The following is a 23,094-nucleotide window of genomic DNA, read 5'->3' as shown; positions in this document are numbered from 1 at the left end:
TTGTGTTTTGAAAACTCATCCACCAAACTTCTTTCCCGAGGAGATTCTTTTTTAAGAGGGAGAATTATAATTTGGTGGTTTCTACTGCTTTATTCATTTGGCTTGTGTGATGTGCTTGTGTTTGTGTGTATGTGAACGCAGCTGCAGAGAGCAGAATTTGGGACTCTTTTTGATGTGTCTTCTGGGCTTTTGTTTTTCCCTTCTTATTGCCTGAAGGTTAATACGTTGCTTAAGAGGTCATAATGATCAGATCTTAAGATCTCAATAATAAGTTTTGTTTATTGAACACCTACTACATGCCAGGTTCTGCAATGTGCATCTCTAATTTTACCAGGTTGGAATTTTCATCCACTTTTTACAGAAATGCTGAGACTCAGTAAGATAAAGCACAAAGATGCTAAAATTGATCCGCTCTTGTGTGGGGTTAGCGCTGCCATTACCCACTGTGTGTCCTTGGCCAGAACTTGTCTCTCTGAGCCTCATTAATGGGGGCTGCTAGGAGGATGAACGAGCTGAGAGGCTAGAGGGATCAGCCCAGCGTCAGGACCCAGGAGCTCTCATAAATGGTCACTGGTCACCTCTTGTCATGTTTCTAGGGATATTCAGGTAGTTGGTGTTCTCATGACTTGATTTACTCAAGTAACACCCTCCTTACTGTGCCCTAGAATGGTCCATGGGTGTTTGGAAGCAAGTCATAGTTTCACAAATGAAAATATTGATGATATTTTGTGACATGGTTATTTGGGTAACAATGAACAATTTGGTGATCCCAGTGGTACTGCTACAACCCACTCACGGGGTGGGGGTCACTGCCCTTCTCTCTGACTCTCCGATTCCTGGTTGTTTTCAGGGCACCAGAGAGGCTTCTGGGCTTAGTTGCCTTGGGTATGCATCTCTCATCATTAATGAATCGTCTTCTTTGGGCATTTAGTCTTCTCCATGTTTCATCCAAAATTGACCTAAAAGAAGACCCTCCAGGTTCAGAGAAAGAATCCCCTGCCCGTTCACTTTCAGTTTCCAGGCTTGGCACAGATTTGACCCTACTGGAATACTGAATGAATAAAAAGTATGAATTAATGAATACCTGAAGGAGAAAGAGATCTGGGTGTAAATGAAATTTGGATAAAAGATAGTTCTGTGCTTGCTTATTTCTGTTAAGCATCTTCTATGTTCTGTCTGGAGCAGAATTGCTGTTTGCCTCATTGGATCCTCATGCACCCCTGGGAGGAGGATGCTATGGTCCCATTTTACAGATGGGGAAGCTGAGATGTGGGACAGCCACACTTACCAGCAGCCTGGTCAGCCTGGATCCTGCTTTCATGCTGGTCCCATTCAGACAGTTCTTTCCCTGCATTTACTTCTACAAATGCTTTTTCTGAAATAGGAAGACTTCCAGTGAGGCAAACTAGTTAGAGTTAACACTATTAATAGTTAATAGTAGGATGAATAATGTTGTTACTGTTCAGAGGTTGATAGAAAATCACCGGGAGCAGAGAAAGGAAGGTGGACTTTGGACTCAGACCTAGAATTCCATGTGGGGTCCACCACTCACTGGCTGCCTTGATCAGGCCCCTTCACCTTTGGAGCCACTGTTAACTGCTCTGAGATGAGGATAGTGATCCCTTCCTCCCTCCTTCCAGCAGGGTTAGAGAATAAGATACAGGAGGAGTCTGAACAGTGCCACACGCTTATCAGTCACGGTGATGATGCAGTCATGTTTATTGCTTACAAATGCTCCTTCTTGTAGCCAAGCCCTCTGCCCCCGTGGTATTGGGCCCCTCGGCGAGGATCTCACCTGGGCAGACAGTGAGCTTCACCTGCGAGTCCCACGGCTTCTCCCCCAGAGATGTCACCCTGAAGTGGTTCAAAAATGGGAATGAGCTCCCAGCCCTCCAGACCGAGGTGGTCCCACTAAAGGACAGTGTGTCCTACAACGTCTCCAGCAAGACCCAGGTGATGCTGACCCGAGAGGACGTCTACTCTCAGGTCATCTGTGAGGTGGCCCACACTACCTTACAGGCCTCTCTTCGTGGGACAGCCAACTTGTCTGAGACCATCCGAGGTAGATGTGACTCACACCCAGCCCAGACCCTTACGTGCCCCCAGGCCTGCTTCCCCTAGTTTGTTCCAGAGCTTGTACTGCCTGGAATCCAACTCCTAATCATCCCTCCCAATTACCATAAACTACAGTGCGCCAGTCAAGCTGCTAAACACTCATTTATTGCCATGTTAGTGGGGGCTTCCAGTTGAACATCTTCCATGTGCCAAGCACAAGCGCTAAGTAGTTGCATTTATTTTACCATAAGCCATGGTGGTTATTAAGTACCAAATACATGCCAAACCCTTAGGTGCTTGGTGACTTTTATTTTGCTACAATTACATTCCAACTGCATGTAAGGCATTGTGATTTTTTATTTCATTCATTACTATGATGGGAACTATCAGTGCATGAGCACCTACTTGTGTGCCTAGTGATTTTACTGAGGATGCAAAGAGGCTGTGTATTACCTGAGCACCTGCTGCATGCCTGATGTTGCCCTCAGTGCTTCCCTTGTTGTGATGCTGGAAGCCACCCTTTATCCATCCCCTCTCTGTGTGATCTGTCTGTTCCACAAGGTCAGAGCTTCTGCTCTGTGCTGTTTCAGTTCCACCTACCTTGGAGACCACCCAACTGACCATTCCAGGGAACCAGGTGAACATCACCTGCCAAGTGAAGAAGTTCTACCCCAAGAGCCTAGAACTGACCTGGTTGGAGCATGGCAATGTGTCCCGAACAGATTCATCCTCGATTCTCACCGAGGACAAGGATGGGACCTATAACCTGAAGAGCTGGATCCTGGTGAACACATCTGCCCACAGGGAGGATGTGAATCTCACCTGCCAGGTGGTACATGATGGGCAGCCAGCAGTCACCAATAATCTGACCGTGAAGGTCATTGCCCCCAAGAAGGAGGACCAGAGCACACAATCAGCCTCTGGTGAGACCTCCACGCCACCCACACCTGGCTCATTTTAAAATTGTATTTTAATTGTATCTGTGTTGTTTTAATGTTGGTCACTCATGCTTATTGTTAGGTGCCATTGAGCTGATTCCCACTCATAGTTACTTTGTGTGACAAAGTAGAACTGCCCCCATGGAGTTTTCTAAGTTGAAATCTTTATAGGAGTAGATACCTTGTTTCTCCTGTGGAGCCTCTGAGTGGGTTCGAACAACTGAACTTTCAGTTCACAATCAAGGCTAATCTTTTTCACCACCAGGGCTCCTTCACACATGCTTATTGTGGTGTTGTTATGTGCCGTGGAGTTGGTTCCGACTTATAGTGACCCTGTATAGGGTTTCCGAGGCTGTAAATTTTTATGGGAGCAGAAAGCCTCATCTTTCTCCCGCGGAAAAGCTGGTAGTTTCGAACTGCTGACCTTGTGGTTCACAGCCCGATTTGTAACCACTACGCTACCAGAGTTCTTTCTTATCCAACCCAAAACTGAACCCACTGCAAGCTGGCCAATTCTGACTTAGAATAACCCCGGAGGCCAGAGTGAAACTCCATAGGGTTTCCAAAGTTCCAGACTGCTGCCACATCTTTCTTCCTAGGAGCAGCTGGTGGGTTAGAACCTCTGACCTTTGGGTTTGCAGTCAAGCACTTAACCACTGTGCCACCAGGGATCGTGTCAGAGTAATCTTGTGGCTTGCAAATATAAAGAAGAAGTTTAATGTGAGCTTTCTTTCCCAAAATCCCACTGCCCAAAGTCATCCACTACTGAAAGAGTTTGATCTATATCTTCATAGATATTTTTACATGAATAGATATTAAAGAAAGGTGGAAGACAGAGAAGGAAAGAAGAAGGATCATCCTGTTCATAATATCCAGCCCCTGGCTTTCTCACCTAACAGTTTCCACGGTCCCTGTTGGCCCTAGCCCTCATCCCTATTCTTTCTAATTTCCGCCTTGTCTACCCACCAGCCTTATAAGCCTGTGCCGGTACTCATCCAGATGTTCACTAGTGGGGTGCATTTAATGCTGCAAAGATCATCCTTATACATAGATCTCCCATGTGGCACTGTTCCTGTGAGGTGAATTCCCAAAGGGGCACTTCTGGTCAAAGGGCACACTTATTTAAGATGATGACAACATTACCATGTTGTCCTCTAAAAAGGGCTATTATCGGAGGCTGGGTTCTCTAGAGAAACAAAACCAGTGCAGCTTCTATATGCATATATGTAAACTCATATATGTGTATGTATAAAGAGAGGTTCATATCAAGGAGCTGGCTCACATAGTTGTAGAGGTGGGAGAGTCCCACGTGCAGGTCAGATGAACCAAGTTTGGCAGGTCAGATGGCAGGCAAGAGCAGGTTACTGACTCAAGTCCAAAGAACCAGAGGTTGGAGGACAAACCAGATGCAAGATCCAGACCCTCAGAGAGCCAGCATGCTTTGCCTGAGTGTCTAAGATATTGGAAGCATGCCACACTACCAGGGAAACAGCCTTTCGATTGATTGGCGGCTCATAGCACAACTCATCATAGAGTTAATTATATTGTATTAGATGTCGTTATAGGGATAGCTACAGCTCAGCTGCCAAACCCTGAGAATCTTGGCCAAGTCGACTTGACACAAAACCTGACTCTCACAATTATACTGTTTACTCCCTCCCCTGGAAATGTGAGAGTGTATCAAGGTAATTCTTTTTTCCTCTCACTTCCAACCTCTTATCAATGTGTTTCGCATCTTCTTCAAGATGGCAGCACCTAGGCAGAGTTCAGTGCCCTCTGGAATGTTCCATTTCCTGCCACCAACATGGCTAATGCTTGCTGTATATAAGAACCTTTGAATGTATTGGTTTTGAGACTGTTTCTTGATGGATTCTTTAAGGGAAACCAGTTCAAACCAGTTGCCATCAAGTTGACCCCAACTCATGGCAACCTTCTGTGTAGATCTGTGCTCCATAGGGTCCTCTGGTATATTAGACCTTTCAAGCTTTTGTTTAGCAGCCAAGTTTGTAATGCCTTGGAGCCGTACCAAGGTGGCCTTGTGATTTTCTTGATGCCTGGTTTTCATGAAATGAGCATTGCACTGGGAAACTGGATGAATGGATTCCACTGTGGCTGTGTCAGAGTGCTGTGTGACCTTGGGCAAGCCAGTGCCCCTCTCTGGGCCTCCGTTTTCTCTCCAGAGTGTTGGAGGAGCTCTACGTTTCAGCTCTTAGGGACTGTGACTGTCTTGTTCAGCACTGTAGCTTTGGCACTTAGTAGACACTCAGTAAACACTGTTAGAAAGAATGAAAGAACTGGTGGGTCTATTGATTGCTTAGTTCTTAGAGAAGAGATTATTGTTGGCTTCAAAGACAAGAAGATGTTGACGTCCACTCAACTAGTGTGGACACTGATTTGAGCCGTTTCTGTGACTCAGCACCCTACTCCTGACTAATCACTACACACTAATCTAGAATCCCCGACATGTACCCTGGGACCAGCCAAGGAGCCAAACCCTCTGTCTTCCATTTCCAGGCTCCTGGCTCCAGAACCCAATCTAGTGGACAGAATCTAGAGGGCCCAGCACCCATCCTTCTTCTCTCTCCCTTCCCTCCCCTATACCTGATACCACATCTGTGCTGCCAAGGTACCTGTGCTGTGGTTTACTCCAGAGGAGAAGGAACATGTTTCTGACCCTCGGGGGTGAGATTTCTGTCCATATCCTGTGACTTCTCTGTAGCTGTCAGCAATCAATGTTTTCCCTCCTGAAACCTGTGCAGAACCCCAGTGTCCCCAGGCAGCTTGGAACATCTGGGAATGCCCAACCAGATGTTCTCCAGCAATGATGCTTGTTTCGTGGCAAAGGTTGGGGGAGGATGGGCTGTCATTGTCTCTGTTGTTACTCTGTGAACATGAAAGCTGTATTCTGTGTGCTTCCCTAGAATCCAAACAGCATAAGAGTATCTTTATTGCGGTGGGCGTGGTGTGTGCCTTACTGGTGGCCCTGCTGATTGCTGCCCTCTTCCTCCTTCGAGTCAAACAGAAGAAAGGTACGTGAATTCCCTGCCTGCTCACTGATAGTTTTTCCCTGAGCTGTCCATAGTTTTGCCCTGGGAAAGGCCACTAAAGAGCTTTGGGCTACAAGGAGCTTAAGCCATGGGAACATTTAGTTGTTTCGAGGAACTAGAAGCCCAGAGGGAGCTCTGTCATGCATGGTGTATCATATACCAGGTTGAATTCAGGTCAGTAACTCCTGTGGTTGCAAAGTGCCCTTGTGTCTTTGTAGGACCAGAGTACTAAGAGGGGACTCCAGTTGTCTCAGGGAGGAAGCAGGATTTCCCAGGCACTTTCAGAGCAACTTTCCCAGGCTGCTGGGAGGATTAAATGGCTGGTTAGTGGGAAATAACAGGTGTTCCTTAAGCATTAGCTCTGACTCAGGATCATATGTGGACCCAGAAACTATGGGCCACTACCCTGAAAAGTCCCCTTCACAGTAGCAATACATGTGGCCTTTGACTCTGCAGCAGGAAAGCACAGGTTCGAAACCCCTTTTGTCTCTTCGTGGGTATTGGGAGTGGTGAGTAGGAGGGGATTGTTGATATGGAAAGGCCTCTGCCTTTAGAATCAGAACAACCAAGATTGGAACAATCAGTGTGTCCTTCTGGGCCTCAGTTTCCTCATCTGTAAGATGGGTGTAACAGTGTCTACCTCAGAGGATAGTTATAAAAACCAAATACACTGTGTACGAGCAAGTCTCGTACCAAATACACTGTGTCCTACATACTGGGACCTCAATAAACATGTGTTCGCTCTCTCGTTCATAAAGGAAACAGTTCTGAGTTTTCCTGAAACTGTTTTAACTATAGGAGATAGAAATTCACATCCTATCTCACCAGAAATTCACTTCCTATCTCATCAGACATACACATACACACAACTAGGTGTAACATTGAAAATCAATTTTCTTTTTTAAACATGGGTTGTGACCCATTGAGACCACTGTCTGCAAAGTGTGAAAGGCTCTCCTGAGCTGACCTTGTGCTCCTGCGCAGGCAAGTTGTCACCCTCTTCAGCTCTGTCCCCCAAGTGTCCCTCCCTCTGGGATGGCCGGATGAACTCTGCTCTTAGACACTGACCTAATCTTAAGGGTTCCCTGTCAGGTGCCACCTTGAAGGCAAGAAGCCACACGGTGTCCCCGCAGTAGATACATCCATCCAGTGCTTACTCCAAAGTTCCTGAAGAGCCCCCACAAGGGAAGGGCTCCTCCTTGGGTGGGAAAGCAGGGCTGTTGTCCACCTGGGTGACAAGCCAGCCCATCTGATGGAGTCTTCACCCTCCCACCCCCGTTTGAATCTGTGTTCTCATGATATTTGAGTATCAGCAGCCTAGGTTCTGGCAGAGGAACCGAGGCTGGGAGATTGCAGACACAGTCTCTGAGTGACAGGTGTGTGCTTGCAGAACCCAGCTCTCAGACACAGGCCCCAGGGGCAGGAAGGACTGGCTGTCACTCAGCTACTCCTGGGAAACCCTATACAGGGTCACTGTGAGTCAGGACGGACTTGTGGGCACTTAACAACAACAACAACAAAGAGAAAAATAGAAAGTGATGAAATTGCACTGGGTCAAAGGTGGAAAACTTGCAAGACCTGGAAAAACAAGGCAGTCACGCCGAGTTCCAGTTCTAAGAGGTTTATGTGTCGTGACTCAGTCCTCATATAGACCTCTGTCTCAGGCGATATTACTAACCTCACCTTATAGTGAAGAAACAGGTGTAGGAAACTCATAAAATTTCCTTGAAGCATCACAAGCGGTGGGGCTCCAGAGAGCACATGTGGGACCTCTCTGCCTACCACCTCCCCTCGGTGAGGCACTCTTTCTCCTTGCTGGGTTCAGTGATCACTCACTTACACCATTTAGCAGCTGTGTGTCCTGGGCAAGTCACTCTGTGTCCTCAGGGTAAAATGGGAGTGACCAGCGTTCTGGTCCTGGATTCCCCGGGAGACAGCTTGTGTCCCAGTGCTTTGCCTCACACCGCCTCCATAGATGCTGAACTGCAGCCTTCCCACCTGGAACCCACTCCCCTTAGAGTCTGCCCGGCACCACGATTTAACCTGGCAATGAGAATCTTTGCACTGCACTGTGGCAGTCTCCAGCTTATTAGCGTGTGGTGCCGAGCTTTTTAATTACAGTTTGACAGTGAAATGGGAGTCAAATGGCTGCTGAAACCCAGTGGCTTCTCTGTGGGGTGCCCCGTATCACAGGTTTAAAACCTTGGAACCAGACGGGCCATTTCTTCCTTTCCAAAATCCTTTTTTCCCCGTTAAGTGGTGACATGGAGATAAATGGATACCAGCCCAACCCTGCGAGTTACAGAGGTGAAATCCCAGCAAGGAGAAGAAATGACCCACCCAAGATCACACAGCGAATTGGTGGTGGAACTACGGTTCAAGCCTGGGGCCTCTAATTCCCAACTCTGGGACTATGGGAGCTGGGTTTACTGTTGCTAGTTACTGCCCAATTGTTCCCCAATTCATGGTAACCCCACATACAACAGGATCAGACCACTGTGCTCCACTTGGTTTTCATGGACTGATTTTTCAGAAATGTATCGGCAAGACTTTCTTCCTTATCTTTGTCTGGTCTTGCTTTAGGGCTTCTCTTAAGGTTTGTGGTTGGGTGGAAGTGAGGCCCAGACAGAGGTAGGGCACCTGGCTCTTTCCAGACATCTCCCACTGTGGTCTTCCTCTCTGGGAGATGATAGACCATGATGGCTCGAGATGGCTCCAAGGATATGATTTCAACCGTTTTCCCCTCACAACCCTGCAGTCAAACCTGTTGGGTGGGGAGGGGAGATGTTAAGAGGGGTGTGTTCTTAAGCTCAATAACGGGCTTTTGTTTTTCTCTTCCAGCCAAGGGTTCTACTTCTTCTACTAGGTAAGTGAACCATTGAACTTCGATGCTTTTCCAGTTATTAACTGGCTGTTGACAACCACAAATACTGTAAAATATAGACCACAGGACAACCTCTCCCAATTGTGCCATGTAGCGGTTTTATTCCTTGTCGTCTAAATCTCCTCACACCAGGACTGTTGTGAATTATCGCTTTGATTTGAGGCATTGAGCTCTTTCTTGTCTACTGTCCCTGTGGACAGCCAGGTCCTGATCGATTCCTTACAAAGTCTTGATCAAATCCTGATCAAATCTGGACTGTGATGGAAACCTCTCAATATTCCCGCACTCCCAGACACCCCGCACACATCCCATACTCATCGTCCCTAGAACAACTTGTCTCCTTTGCTCTTTTCTTGATTCCGTAAACCCTCACTGAGTACCTGGCCTGGGCTGGCCCTGGGAATACCGTGGGGAGGAAGGCTGACAGCATTCATGCTTTTCTGAAGCTCCCAGTTACTCGGGAGTCCAGGTGACTGACAGGGCAGATGTGCATCAGTTCTTCGATTCGTGTTTGTGGTCATTGTTTGCTGAGTTCCTATTATGTGCCAGCTCTGCCTGGGTACCGGGGATTAAGCAGGGAACAGACGCAGGCAAGGCCTGCATGGGGCTCAGTTAGACACTAGAAGGGGAAGCAGGTAGAAGCACAGAAGCAAAGCGTTATGGGATGTCACATCAGGGGATGTGAGTGCTGTAAGGAAGGAGCTAGCATAGTAAGGGGGCGGAAATTAATACAGGGTGGGGAGAGTCTTAGGTAGGGGAATGATGCTGCATCTGAAGAAGTGATGGGAACAGGGATCTGAAGCTCGGGAGCTCTGAAGGGGAGGAGCTTGCTGTGCAAAAGCCCTGGGGTAGGTGTGGGTGGTGGACACTAGGAACAGGAAGGAGGTCCATGAGGGAGGGGAAGACATGAGGTCTGGATATGTGGGTACCCAGTCTCTTATCTAAAACCCTTGCAGTTAGATGTGCTACTAATTCCTACTTTTCCCACTATTGGGAAGGCCTCTGGTCACCCCCCAGCAATCTCAGGGCTGCATAATCTAACATGTTAATGCATCTATGCAGAAACTGTATAACCACCCACACTTGAAGTAAATAAAAGTGAAGTCGTTTGGAGTCCATTCAGCTCAGGGTTGCCGCCCAATAGGTTTGGGGCTCCGGTAGTGCAGTGGGTTAAGTGGTTCCCAGTCTCAAAACCCCTATGGGACAGTTCTACCCTACCCTATAGAGTCGTTATAAGTCAGAATTGACTCGATGGCAGTGGTTTGGTTTGGGTCTCAATGTTCTCCAGCTTTGTGTAGGTCAGGACAGATGGCCTGTGGGCATTAGAGGGACTGAGCTTACTTGAGTGGGAACAGAAGCGTCAGGAGGGCCTTAATCAGATTTGTCTGAGTCAGAGGGCTTGCAGAGACTAGTGAGAGGCAGCTGCTGTGGTCCAAGCAGGAGAGAAGGGTGGCCGGGGCTGGGTAGGTGGGGTGCCAGGGTGGGGTGAGACGTGGTCAAATTCTGATGTATTTTAAAGGTAACAAGAGGACTTGCTAATGGGTTAGGTGGAGGGTCAAGAACAGCCCCCAGGTTGTTGGCAGTTGGGGGGGCTGTATTCTGGGGGAGGGGAGCACTCACAATGGGTGTGGTGTTGCTCATGCTCAAAACCATCCAATGTGTCAGACAAAGTCTAGGTTCCTGCTCTCTCCTCCTCAGTGACTTCCTGTCCAAGTCTTGACCCTGGGCAGGCAGCACAAGCCCCCCAGTAAAATGGGCTCTCCATGCCTCTGGGAAGTGCATTTTCCTAAATGTGCCTTTGCCCAATGCGGCACCCAGAGCTGGTGCACATTCTCCAAGGGCAAGCCCCCCCCCCCCCCCAATCCATCCTGTACCTAAACCTTCAGCACCTCAAGATAAAGTCCCAAGCCCTTGAACCCCCCCTGCCCCTGCACTCCCCTCCCTGGGCCTCTCTCACCTCTCCGCCCCCCACACTGGCCTCTCCCTGAGGTGTGCTCCCCATCCTGCCCCACACCACCCAGGGTCTCCACAGCTCCAGGCAGCCCTCTGGGGGTGTGTAGCAGGGTAGATAAAGTAGGCGCACCTCCTCCCACCCTGCACTGCCTGCTCCTGCTCAGCCGAGTGTGGGGTCCCCTTCTCCAGGGTTGGGGGCCACTCTGGAGAGCTCTCCAGCTGCCCCTGCACTGGTACCCCAGGGTGCTCCCTCACGGTGCCCCTCACCTGTGCCCATAGTGTATCTCCCTGTCCCTGGCAGTGTAGCCTCAAGGGAGATAAACCAAACCACACTCACAACCATCGTGTCAGTTCTGTTATTGTTGTGAAGTGCCATCAAGTCAGTTCCAACTCAGAGCGACCCAACCCTGTATAAGGTTTCCAAGGTGAGTTTGAACTGCTGACCTTACAGTTAGCAGTCCAGCGCTTACCCCACAGCGCCACACCTGCACTCCAGAGTCGATTCTAGTGCTCAGTAAATGTTTGGTGACTAAATGGATGCCTTCCCAGACCACTGCAGCATTCCCTGATCTATTCATTCTCTGGTGGCTTCATAGCCCCTAAAATAGGAGAACGTCTCTTTCGCTTTATTTCGTTGCTATTTGTTGTCCTTGTTGTTGTTTGTTTACTTGTCTCATTAGAAGAAATGGTAATGTCAGGACTAACAATAACAGCAGCTAACATTTATTGAGCGTGGAATACGTCCCAGGCACTGATCTATGCCTTGACGTGTATTAATCCATTTGTAACTGAACTATCACAAGAAATTCTACGATTTATTATTATCCTTGCTTGGTAGAGCAGTGGTTCTCAAACTTGCTGTGTGCCACAGAATCTCCTGACGGCCTTGTTAAACACCAATTACTGGGCTCCACCTCAGAGCTTCTGATTCAGAATTTGTATTTCTAACAGGTTCTTGTAAGGTGATGGTGCTGCTGCTCACAGGCCACACTTTGAGAACCCTTTGGCTAGAAGCTTGGTGGAGGTGGTGGTAGTTTCCTTCTAGTCAATTCCAACTCATGGCAAGCCCATGTGAGCAGAGTAGAACTTCGCCAAGAGTTTTCAAGGCTGTGGTCTTTCCAAAACCAATCATAAGGCTTATCTTCGGAGGCACCTCGGGATCAGTTCAGACTGCCCACCTTGCAGCTAGTAATCCAGCACTTAACAACTTGTGCCACATAGGGACTCCCAGAAGCTATTCCCATTATACAGTTGAAGAAACTGAGGCCCGGAGACTAAGTGTTGGAAACGCCAAACTCAGACATGAGTCTTTTGACACGAAAGCGAGTGCTTTCCATCACGGCTCCAATACCTCCTGCTGCCTGTTTCATCTTCCCCAGAGAAGCCAGCCGTTTTCAGCCTATTTTTTCATTTTTCCGACATGAGCCTACCAAGGGAGCTATGAGAGCACGTGCTCCCTTTCATCCCGATAAACCAAAGCGGCAGCTAGTGAGCCGGAACGGGGGTCCCCTTGCAGAGACCTGCTGTTGGGATCAGACACTTTCCAAAGGACGCTGGCGTTGGGAGCAGCCGAGCCTGTCAGCGGGGAGCCTGTCAGGGGGTGCCGTGGGGGAATGCTCAAAGGGCCGTTCTGGTTGCCGGAGGAGGGCCTGGCGATTGCTAACTCCCTGGGTTAGGAACATACAGGCAGAACATTGTCTGTAATCTTCTGCGGCTCAGACAAGAGAAAAATGTGTCTCTGCTCCCTTAATTGGGCACTGGGGCTCATTCAGTTGACCATTCGTTTGCTTGTCAGACATTCACTGTGCTTATTCTTGGAATATTTCGGGCTTCCCTGGTTCTTTCATTTATTCATCTGGATTAGCCTAGCTCAGTGCCAGTCCTTGAGCTGGAGGACTGGAAGGGGGAACAAAGAAGACACTAGCCCTAGTCTCTCATGGCCCCTATGATACAATGGGAGAAATATCCATCCATTCATTCATTCATCCATTCAACAAATATTTACAGAGGGTCCACTAGGTGCTGGAATTTCAATGGTGGTCTTCACTAGCCTGTCATCCCCTTGGGAAAATTTCTCAGGCAGTGCTGGGTTGATTAGGCTGATCCTCTGTGGCAATTCCAAACCTTACATATTTTCATACGTAGTTTATGTGAAGCAGTGACGAGACAGGGAGGACTGAGTGAGCAAAGGGTGTGGGGCCGTTTGGACTAACTTGTACTCCCAGTCACCTCCTCAGAGCCTGGTGAGGAAGCATGGTAGGCAGGCAGTCATATCAACCAGATATAAAAATAGATGGAGAGATGGGAGGAGGGGGACATCCCCGCCAGCCCTGTGCTACCAGAGAAGTAGGCGATGTCATGGTTGAGTCTTAAAGGATAAATAGGAATTAATCAAGAGGAAAACATAGTCAAGGAGGTCAACTTAGGTTGCTATTAAAGCATACAATGCATAGGCCTCATTAAATATTCAGTGGTTGGGATAAGTGGGGGAGTGAATGAGCCCAAGGGAGTAAGCAGGGGCCACACCATAGGGGGCTTAGGAGCAGGGTCAGGAGTTGGGCTTGAACCCCAGAAATGTTTGAAGTTGTCAGGGTGTGGATAGATCTGCATGATCTCCTACCAGACGTGTGCCCCTCCTAGTCTACTGTCTCTGTGGCCCAGATCTGCCTTCTCCTATGAGCATTCATGCAGATCCATTAATAACCTGCTCCAAGCCCTATTGCTCAATGCTGACATTATCCAGGCTCACATCCCCAGAGTTGCTGGCACGGGAATCCTAGGCCTGCAGAACCAGTGGAGCCAGTTTACTCATCACCTTGACCCCACAGATGAGCCAAGCCCAGCCTCCAGTTACAGAATCAAGGGCATGAACAAGCCTCTTTTATTAACCAAGACATCTTGGTGTGTCGTTCTTCTTATAGAATATTGATACAGAACATTTTCAGTATCTAGCAAACAAGAAAGAAGAAAAATTACCTCCTAAAGACCTAAAAACCTGTTAGCATCTTCCTGTGTTTCCTTCCAGTGTTATCTACACATTTTTCATAATTGAGATTTTTCCACAGAGGATGTTGTTTTGTCAGTTACCACTTAATATAATCATTTGTCATATGAAAAGTCTCCTTAGAAACCTTTTAAATATGTATCTGTGAGTCCACCCTCCTTTCCTTAACCAGTCCCGCTTGACAGATTTGTAAGATGTAAACACCCCACTGACAAATGCCTTTGTGCCTTTTTCTATATTTTTAATGTCAAAGGAAAAAAAGTGCAGTCATGAGTCTATTCCGATTCATAGTGACCCTATGCACAACAAAACAAAACACTGCCCGGTCCTGTGCTGTCCTCACAACCATTGCTGTGACTGAGCCCATTTCAGCCACTGTGTCCGTCCATCTCGTGAGGGTCTTCCTGTTTTTCACTGACCTCTACTTACCAAGTGTGATTGCCCTTTTCTAGAGCAGGGAATGGTCCCTCCTGATAACATATTCAAAGTAAATGAGACGACGTCTCACCATCCTAGCTTCTAACAAACCTTCCGGCTGTTCTTCCAACACAGATTTGTTTGTTCTTCTAGCAGCCCATGGTGTAGTCAACACTCCTCACCAGCACCCTAATTCAAAGGCATTACATCTTTTCCAGTCATCCTTATTCATAGTTCAGCTTGCACATGCGAATGAGGTGACTGAAAATACCTTGGCTTGGGTCAGACGCACCTTACTGAAATTTTTACACTCTAAAGAAGTCTTGTGCCATAGATTTGCCCAATGCAATACGCCATTTGATTTCCTGACTGCTACTTCCATGAACGTTGATTGTGGATCCAGTAAATGAAGTTCTTGACAACTTCAGTCTGTTCTCCACAGATCATGACAGCATTATTTATTAGTCCAGTTGTGAGGATTTTTGTTTTCTTTACATAGAGTTGTAATCCATACTGAAGACTGTAGTCTTGATCTTCATCAGTAAGTGCTTCAAGTTGTCTTCACTTTCAGCATATATGGTGGTGGTGGTGTGCTGTGGAGTCGGTTCCGACTCATAGCAACCCAGTATAGGGTTTCTGAGGCTGTAAATCTGTACGTGAGCAGAAAGCCTCATCTTTCTCCTACGGAATGTCTGGTAATTTTGAACTTGTTATCACTATGCTACCAGAGCTCCTTTCAGCAAAAATGGCAGGTAGAAAAATGACAGTGTGTTGTTTAAAATTCCCCCCCACCGTTTTTTTAAACTGAGATTGACCCTTTGGTACACACATTTGGCAAGAGGCTGTGCTTCTTGTCTTAATTGTTCGTCCATGTCCTCCACCCATAAAGGAAGAGGAACATAAATGTTATTCTTACCAGTATGAACACTCAAGATAGGGAGGGTATTTTTATCTGTGCCTCTCTTTCCTTTTTAGGTTACATGAGCCCGAGAAGAACGCCAGAGAAGTAACCCAGGTACAGTCCTTGGTGAGACATATTTCTGGGGAGCCTTGATGGAATGATTTCCTCACAGCAGCGGGAGCTGCAGATCCTGTTCTAAATTAAGATGTGTTCCCTCCCCAGGGTGGGGAGGATCCTTACATTCCTGGTTCCCCCTACCCTCTCTTGTGCTCATATACTCCCTTTCTCTGTTCCAATCAGCACATGAGTCTCCTTAACTCCGGACTGCCCACTCTACCCCGACTGCCTCCACACACATCTCCAGAGGGCCCCTGGGCTGCAGCTCTTCCTTTGGTGTTGAATGTGCCTTCTTGCCTCAGTGCATTTGCCTGGGCCAGTCTCCCCACCAGGAACACCCTTTCCAGCTCTCCCTACCACCTCCTTACAGCCCACCCCCTCAGAATTAGTGCCGCTCAGCACTGCCAGAGCCCCCCTGGTCTTTGCTGATGGGAAGAGCCTGTGTCATTAACTTATCTCATGTAAGGACATGCTCTATCCAGCTGAAGAGATTTCTCAGACAACAAGGTTGGCCCGCTTCCGAGAAACTTAGGCCCACTTTTCATCAGCTGACCCTGTCAGCCCTTGGAGGCAGAGGGCTTCTTGGCATCTTGTAATGAGACAGGCCTTGCTCTGAACCCAGAAAAAGAGCACCAGCTGCCCTTGACATCTAGCAGACACTTGTCATTGTTTTGGGTGTGATCTGTGGGAGGGAGTCAGGCTAGTGAAAAACGTGCTCTTCGTCAGCCAGAACCCTGGTTGGAACACTTCGTGGCTTGCTCTCCTGACCCCACGCCACTCTCACAACAGCCTTGAGTGCTGGGCTCCTGGACATGAGCGTGGGTCGTAATTAAGAAAAACACAACAATGTCCATTGCTGAGGGAGGGATGGTTCCTCCCCAGTCATTGTGCTTCCAGATTTCCATCTGGTGAGAGTTGGCCACTGAAACTGTTTAAAATTCCCATTCAGCAAATATGTACTGAGCACCTACTATGTGCTTGGCCACAGTAGTGAGCAGTGAGCAAGCCTGTCTCAACCCAGCTCTCTGGAGCTGTGGTCTCGTATCTCCAGTTCCCAAAGCCAGACTTGAGAGGAGTGCACTGCTTCAGCTGGGCTTCCCCGTGAGAAATCAAGGCCAGGAGCCGAGGGGCTCTGTGACAAGACACAGCGTTAGAATCCAACAGACTTGCTTCTTTTCCACCTGCGTGACTTTCACCAAGTTATTTTACCTGCCTGGGTCTCAGTGATTTAATGATTTCTACCCAGCAGGATTGTGGTGTTTATCAGCCCTTGGTGAGTATTGTGTGCCATGTGTGAGTTTTGGTGGCTGTTAGAAGCTTCACTCCGCACCGGCAGCCCAGGTACCTCAGAGTTCTTAATTCATGAAGTGTCATGTTAAGGCAGCAGTTGTGGGCATAATGAGGAATTGATGATGGATAGCGTTTACTGAGCCTTTACTGTGCACCAGGAGTATAGCTCTGTTCTAAGAACTGGAACTGGAGAATCTCCTTCAGTCTGCATAGCAACCCTCATAATAGAGACTGTTATTATTACCACTTTGTTGTTGTTGTTGTTAAGTGCCATCGAGAGGGTTTCTGAGGAGCAGCTGGTGAGTTTGAACTGCTGACCTTGCAATGCAAGCTGGCTTTGCAGGCCAGCGCATTATCCCGCAGTGCCCCACCGGGACTCCAATTTATAGATGGGAAAAACTGACGCTCAGAGAAATTTCAAAGCCCCTCAGCTAGAGAGGGCAGAACTAGGATTCAAACCTAAAAAAATCTGACCCCACCTGCTAACTGATGGTCTCATTCTTACACAACACTTGTTCTCTGTCTCCCAGACTCCAGTTTCGCCCTGAGTAAGGCCACCAAAGTCCACTAGCTGACATTGTTATTCTCTCATCCAACATGGATTAGACCTTCCCTGTGCAGCCACGTCTCTGCACCAAAATAGATGTCCAGTGAATATGTGTTGAGTAAATGAGTAGATGAATGAATGTCCCCATGCACTGGGGATCCATATATAGTCAGGCCCCCAAATAGACCCTCACAGTCCTGGGCAGGTGCTGTAATGGAGAAACAGGGACTGAGGGAGCAGAGAGAAGGAGCCCTGGACCTAGCCAGGGGAGGTAAGGTCGGGGAGGGTCTTACAAGAAGTGATGCTTGAGTTGAAATGTGTGGTGTGCCTTCGCTACACGGAGAAGGAGGTGAAGGGATGTTCCAGGTAGATGGACCAGTGTGGGGAAAGGCAGAGAGAACTCAGTTCACCTGTGGCAAAACCATAATGGCGGTTAGAAAGCTCTTACAGGCGGTGGGGAGAAAGGTAGGTGGGAAGAGGGTAAGTCTGGAGGTAGGTAGACCAGGAGGAGGTTAGTGGGATTATGTTGGTACCAGTAAAGGGTAACCTGGATAGGGCTGAGTCAAAAGAGGCCAAGAGAAAGGAGGACCATCAGGACCTCGTACTTGATTGGTTGATGGTTGACTGGAGACTCCAGAATGACACTCTCTGTCTCTTTAGATCCAGGACACAAATGACATCACCTACGCAGACTTGAACCTGCCCAAGGAGAAGAAGCCTGCGCGCCGGGCTGCCGAGCCCAACAACCACACAGAGTACGCAAGCATCCAGACTGGCCCACCGCCCCCTGGGCCAGAGGACACCCTCACCTATGCTGACCTGGACATGGTCCACCTCAACCGGGCCCCTAAGCCAGCCGCCCCCAAGCCCGAGCCCTCTTTCTCGGAGTATGCCAGCGTCCAGGTCCAGAGGAAGTGAATGGGATCTCGGTCATCTCAGGGCCGTTCCCCATGAGCTTTCCTCTCCTGCATGGAGCCGCCATGATGAGGACAACAGCCCAGTCCCTGGAGGGCCGGGATAGCTAGGCCCTGGGAGGGACCCAAGGGCAAAGGTGGCTCTTGCCTCCCCACTTCCCTTGGCTCTCCAGCACTTCCAGAGCCACCACAGCCCTGGGGTTCCCACACATGGAGGCTGATGTTGCTGTACTAGCCAGGGAGTTGACCAGACGACTGGCCACAGCGACCAGGGGCCCATGAGCTCTTGTGCCTCTGTTCCATCAATGCCTGGGTCTTGGTCATGGTCTTGGAGACCCCTGACTGCCTTCTTGACTCTCCACAGTCTGAACTGCCAGGATGAGGAGGGAGAAGATTCCACCTCCTCCCCCACCACCACTACACAATGGGCTTCTTGGAAAAGGGTTTCCCTTTAGTCCAAATGACCCTATCCGTGGAGAAGCTGGACAAGAACTCTGGGACCCACATCTGAATCCTTGATGAGGTTGCTGCCAATTCTTCTGGCCTTTCCAATCCCTGGGCTGACAAGCCACAAGCCCTCGGGGAGGAGGGAACACCCCTCATAGGACCATGGGACGAAACCCCTCCTCTTCTTCCTTGTGCCCCTCGGGGACCTGTCATCCCAACTGTGATGCTCCACGTGGACCCACCTCTCCTTGCTAGTCCAGCTTGCTTTCTTCAGCTCGTACTAATTCACAACATCTCGCTGTGGACGCCTGTAAATTATTGAGAAATGTGAAACGTGCAATCTTGAAACTGAGGTGTTAGAAATTTTGATCTGTGGTGTTTTGTTTTTCTCCTTAAGACAACAATGACGACGTTCTCTTGGCTCTTTGTCATGTGTTGAAGTACATGGTTGGGTCTTGTGAAGTCTAAAGGTTTAACAGTTTGGTGTCCTGAAAGGATTTTCTTGCAGCAGAAACTGAATTCCACCAAGTCCTAGAACCCTGAGGATAGGGAAGAAGGGCCCATGTGGCTGCTCCGTGGAGACACTGAGCCCCCTGTCTGGGACTGAATTGGCTATGTTCTCAGTGAAGCTGGGATTCCTGCCTTCCTCGACCCCGCTGTGGTCCCAATTTGCCAGTGCTTCTCCTGGCCTCATCGTTGGCCGTGCAATCTTGTCAAGACCTAATGCCTCAGTCTGCTCATCTGTAGAATGGGGAGGGGAAAGATGACATCCCTCCTCACCATCTCTCACAAGCACTTTAGGAATCTGCAGGGTAGGGGAGCTAGCCTGGCTGGATTCCCCACCCTTTTAGCAATCTTCCCGTCTGGAGCAGATCCCTGAAGAAGGAATCTTCCATTTCTACTCTCAAAGCCTCTCGGGATCAAGCTGGAATAAATCAAGAACATCAGGGGAACAGAGCAGCTGTGAAGCCAGGGCTGTTCTATCCTCTGTCCCTCCATCTCAGGAGGCCTGACAGACACAGTGACTCCTTCCAGTTCGGGGAACCGATGCCCCAGAGGGCAAGCAAGCTCTGTTCTTTTGGTCTTCACAGTGTAACTGATCAGCGAGTGGAGTCAAGTTAAAATGCTAACCTTCATAGCCCGTTGATTGGTCTAGGCGTTCAATGCCCAAGGGATTCCTGACACGGGTTGTCAGAGAAGAACGCTAAGTGATCCGACTTGTCAGCAAGTCCTACAGGTGGAATTTGACCCCACCCTGGAGGATGGTGGCTTGGTGTTTTACATGATGGCATCCAGGACTTAACTGAGCCAGCATGCCGTGTGGACAGACCTGATAGGCCAGACCTCATCTATGGCACCTGGGAGCCCCAGTGTCCCAGCACCTGGCTCCTGTCACTCCAGTTCCAAAGGGTTGGCTTGTAAGCCTTGGTCTCCCTCTCTTATGCCCAGAGAGAACACATGTGCGTGTGCACACACATACACACACACTCACACACATACACACACATATTCATATGCAAACACGTACAAGAGGCTTCAGAAAGGTCGTGGGAAAATGCCATTATCTTGCATTTTCCCACAAACTTTTTGCAGCCCCCTGGTAAATTCACGCACACATTTTTTACACATACATGTCCACATGTCCATAAACCCACATGCACACAAAGAATGTTTCCATGGTGCCATTTTTCTTTGACTTTATTTTAGTTTTTGAAGGGGGAGCAAGGGGCTAAGGCCAAGGAAGACGTGTAGCTTTAGCTTCTTTCAGCCTGGTAGCCTGTGGGAGAGGGGGTTCCCCATACCTTGTGTATGGATCTCCAAGAAAAGGATGAGGGTAAAGAGGGCTGCGGAAGGATCGTAGTTTCGGGAGTTTATTTTGAGACTGCTGGGAAGGAAACAGGCCCCATTTTGTATATAGTTGCAACTTAAACTTTTTGGCTTGCAAAATATTTTTGTAATAAAGATTTCTGGGTAACATGATCCCTTTGGGTGTTGAGCGTCCTTGTCTCTATGAATGTGTTCCAGGGTCCCCTTGGATGGGGTGGCAGTCTGTTCCCAGGAGCCAGAAGAGGATCCAGTGTGGCCCCAGGGCTTGGCACAGTTCACCTGGGTCAGTCTTCCCACATGGTTTTATAGCTATAGACAAAGGTTTCTATGTCCCCTGGCTCAGTGGGACTGTGGCTGTGACTGAAATGCCTGCTTAAGTAGCATTTAGGCAGATAATTGAGTTTGAATCTGGCTTCACCACTTAGTTCTTGTTGTGTGCTACTGAGTCAGTTCCGGCTCATAGCGAACTGTTGGTGTGGGTTTCTGAGAACAGTTGGTGCGTTTGAAGTGCTGATCCTCCAGTGCCACACCAGGAGCTGTGAGGATTGGAACAACTTTCCTCTCTGAGGCTCAGGCCCTCAGAGATATGCGGTATAATGAGGTAAGAATACACTCAGTGAAGGTTGCTGGTTGGGTAGTGGTTGAAGAGTTGGACTTGGCCGTCCAAACCCAGCAGCCACTGTGTGGGAGAACGATGTGGCTGTCTGCTCTTGTAAACATTTACAGCCTCTGAAACCCTATACAGGCTCACTGTGAGTTGGAGTTGACTCAGTGGAAGTGGGTTTGGTGTTTTTTGGTTTTGGGTAGGGTTGCTATGGGGTTAAAGGATGTAAGAAAGATGCAAGTCCTATCCTTAGTGCATTAGCAAGCTCTCACTAAGCGCCAGTTCTTCCTTTCCTGCCCTAATCATTGCCCAGCTGAGCTGCTCACCCCTCACCACCTGTGGGCTTATGGGCAGCTGACGGCCACATTTGGAGCCCACTTCCCTCCTCCAGAAAGGTAGAATACTTATCCTAAAATATACTTGTAAGATGCTTTATGTGGAATGCTGGTATATAGTAAGTGCTTAACAAATAATTCACTTCCTTATCCTTTATCCATTCGAATGTTGATAATGCTATTGATAATTAGATAATTATACTACTAAATGTGAGTCCTGGAGTCCTGGTGTGGCGCTGTGGGTTATTGCACCAGACTGCAAAGCCATTTGAACTGCAAGGTCAGTGGTTCAAACTCGCCAGCTGCTCCTCAGAAACCCTATACGGGGTTGCTATGGGTCGCAACCAACTCAGTGGCACTTAACAACAACAAACAGGAGTCCTGGTGTGGCGTTGTAGGACAAGCACTAGACTGCTAACTGCAAGGTTGGTGGTTCAAACTCATCAGCCTCAGTGTCACTATGAGTTGGAACTGACTAGACAGCGCTTATGACAACAACATATTGCTAAATGTGAGGGCTTCAAAAAGCTGTTGTTGGAAAAAAGATGGAATTAAAAGATTATGACATTTTTTAACAAACCTTTTGAAGCCCCACTCATATCAATAAGGGATATGAAAACGCTGGTTTCATATGATAAGCACTGAACTGCGAACCACAAGGTCTATGGTTCGAGTCTGCCACTTGCTCCATGGGAGAAAGATACGGCTTTCTGTTCCCTGGAAGATTTAAAGCCTCGGAAACACTATACATTGTTGCTATGAGTCAGAACTGACTTGACACTTAGCAAGAACATATCAGTAATGTAATACTCCTTTAAACATCAGAACTTGACGAGGTAGGTAATGTGATTTTGACTCCATTTCCTAAGACAAAGCACAGAAAGGTGGTGTAATGTATACAAAGTCACACGGCTACGTGGGTGATGTTCCTGAGACTCAAACTACAGCTGTCTGACATCAGTGCCCAGTTTCTAGCCACTGAGTTAGTCATGCATACACCATGTAGTGGGCACTGTATGCCAAGTTAACAAGTATAGTACCAGTAGAGCCCTGATGTGGTGCTGTAGGATAAGCACTGGACTACGAACCACAAGGTCAGCTGTTCAAACCACCAACTACTCCTATACAGGGTCACTATGAGTCAGAACCAACTCAACTGCACTTAACAACAATATACCACTGGTAGTTCCCAACTGTTATGTATTTGAGTTTCGACAATCGCTTGTGATATGGACTGCTTAGAATGTTGCAGCATGTAATGTACTGACATTATCATTCTGCCAATCCTCAAAGACAAAGATTGCATTTATAAAGACAGTGATAATAAAAGACAATAACAATGAAAACAAAACAAAAAAAGAGGCATTCGATTTACATCAGAATTACAATGGATTTAGTTTACAACAGAACCCTGTTGTAAACTGGGGACTACCTCTAATAGCTAATGCCTGCAGTGGTGAGTAATATGGCAAGTGCTTTACATGTAATCCTCCCAGCCATCACGTGGGGTAGGAGCTCACTATCCCTATTTTACAGATGAGGAAACAGAGGCACAGAGAAATTAGCCCTTTCCCCAGTGTCCCAGGGCAGAGCCAAGGTTTGAATCCAGGGAGTCTGGCTCTTTCTCATCACACTGTTCTGTCTTGTTTTATTGTCATAACAAATGGATGACTGGTTGTACCTACTTTGCAGAGAAGGAAACTTGAGGCTCGGGAAGTGCACGTGGCCTGGCCAAATTCACATAGTGAATTTTTCTTGAACCAGGACTTGAACTCAGACCCACAAGCCCATTGGGGATCCCCTGTGACCTTGGC

The 23,094-nt window shown here is 48.2% G+C and overlaps 1 protein-coding gene across 2 annotated transcripts in view; it reads left to right on the top strand.

Annotated features, from left to right (window-relative positions):
- Positions 1 to 18,071, top strand: part of SIRPA (signal-regulatory protein alpha) — a 45,306-nt gene extending 27,235 nt beyond the window's left edge. Inside the window, exons 3-8 of one of the 2 annotated variants that reach the window (XM_006874850.1) lie at positions 1,748 to 2,062; positions 2,646 to 2,978; positions 5,915 to 6,022; positions 8,882 to 8,906; positions 15,274 to 15,313; positions 17,820 to 18,071. In XM_006874850.1, the coding sequence (XP_006874912.1) occupies positions 1,748 to 2,062; positions 2,646 to 2,978; positions 5,915 to 6,022; positions 8,882 to 8,906; positions 15,274 to 15,313; positions 17,820 to 18,071 (1,073 nt within the window). Of the gene's footprint in view, positions 1 to 1,747; positions 2,063 to 2,645; positions 2,979 to 5,914; positions 6,023 to 8,881; positions 8,907 to 15,273; positions 15,326 to 17,819 lie in introns of both variants that reach the window. The other variant, XM_006874849.1, reaches the window with a different exon arrangement.
- Positions 18,072 to 23,094: the final 5,023 nt, after the last annotated feature.

Source organism: Chrysochloris asiatica, unplaced genomic scaffold, assembly GCF_000296735.1.
Source record: "Chrysochloris asiatica unplaced genomic scaffold, ChrAsi1.0 scaffold00304, whole genome shotgun sequence".
Lineage (NCBI taxonomy): Eukaryota > Metazoa > Chordata > Mammalia > Afrosoricida > Chrysochloridae > Chrysochloris > Chrysochloris asiatica.
The sequence above is the reverse complement of the archived record's forward strand: the minus strand, read 5'-3'. Positions and strand labels throughout refer to the sequence as shown.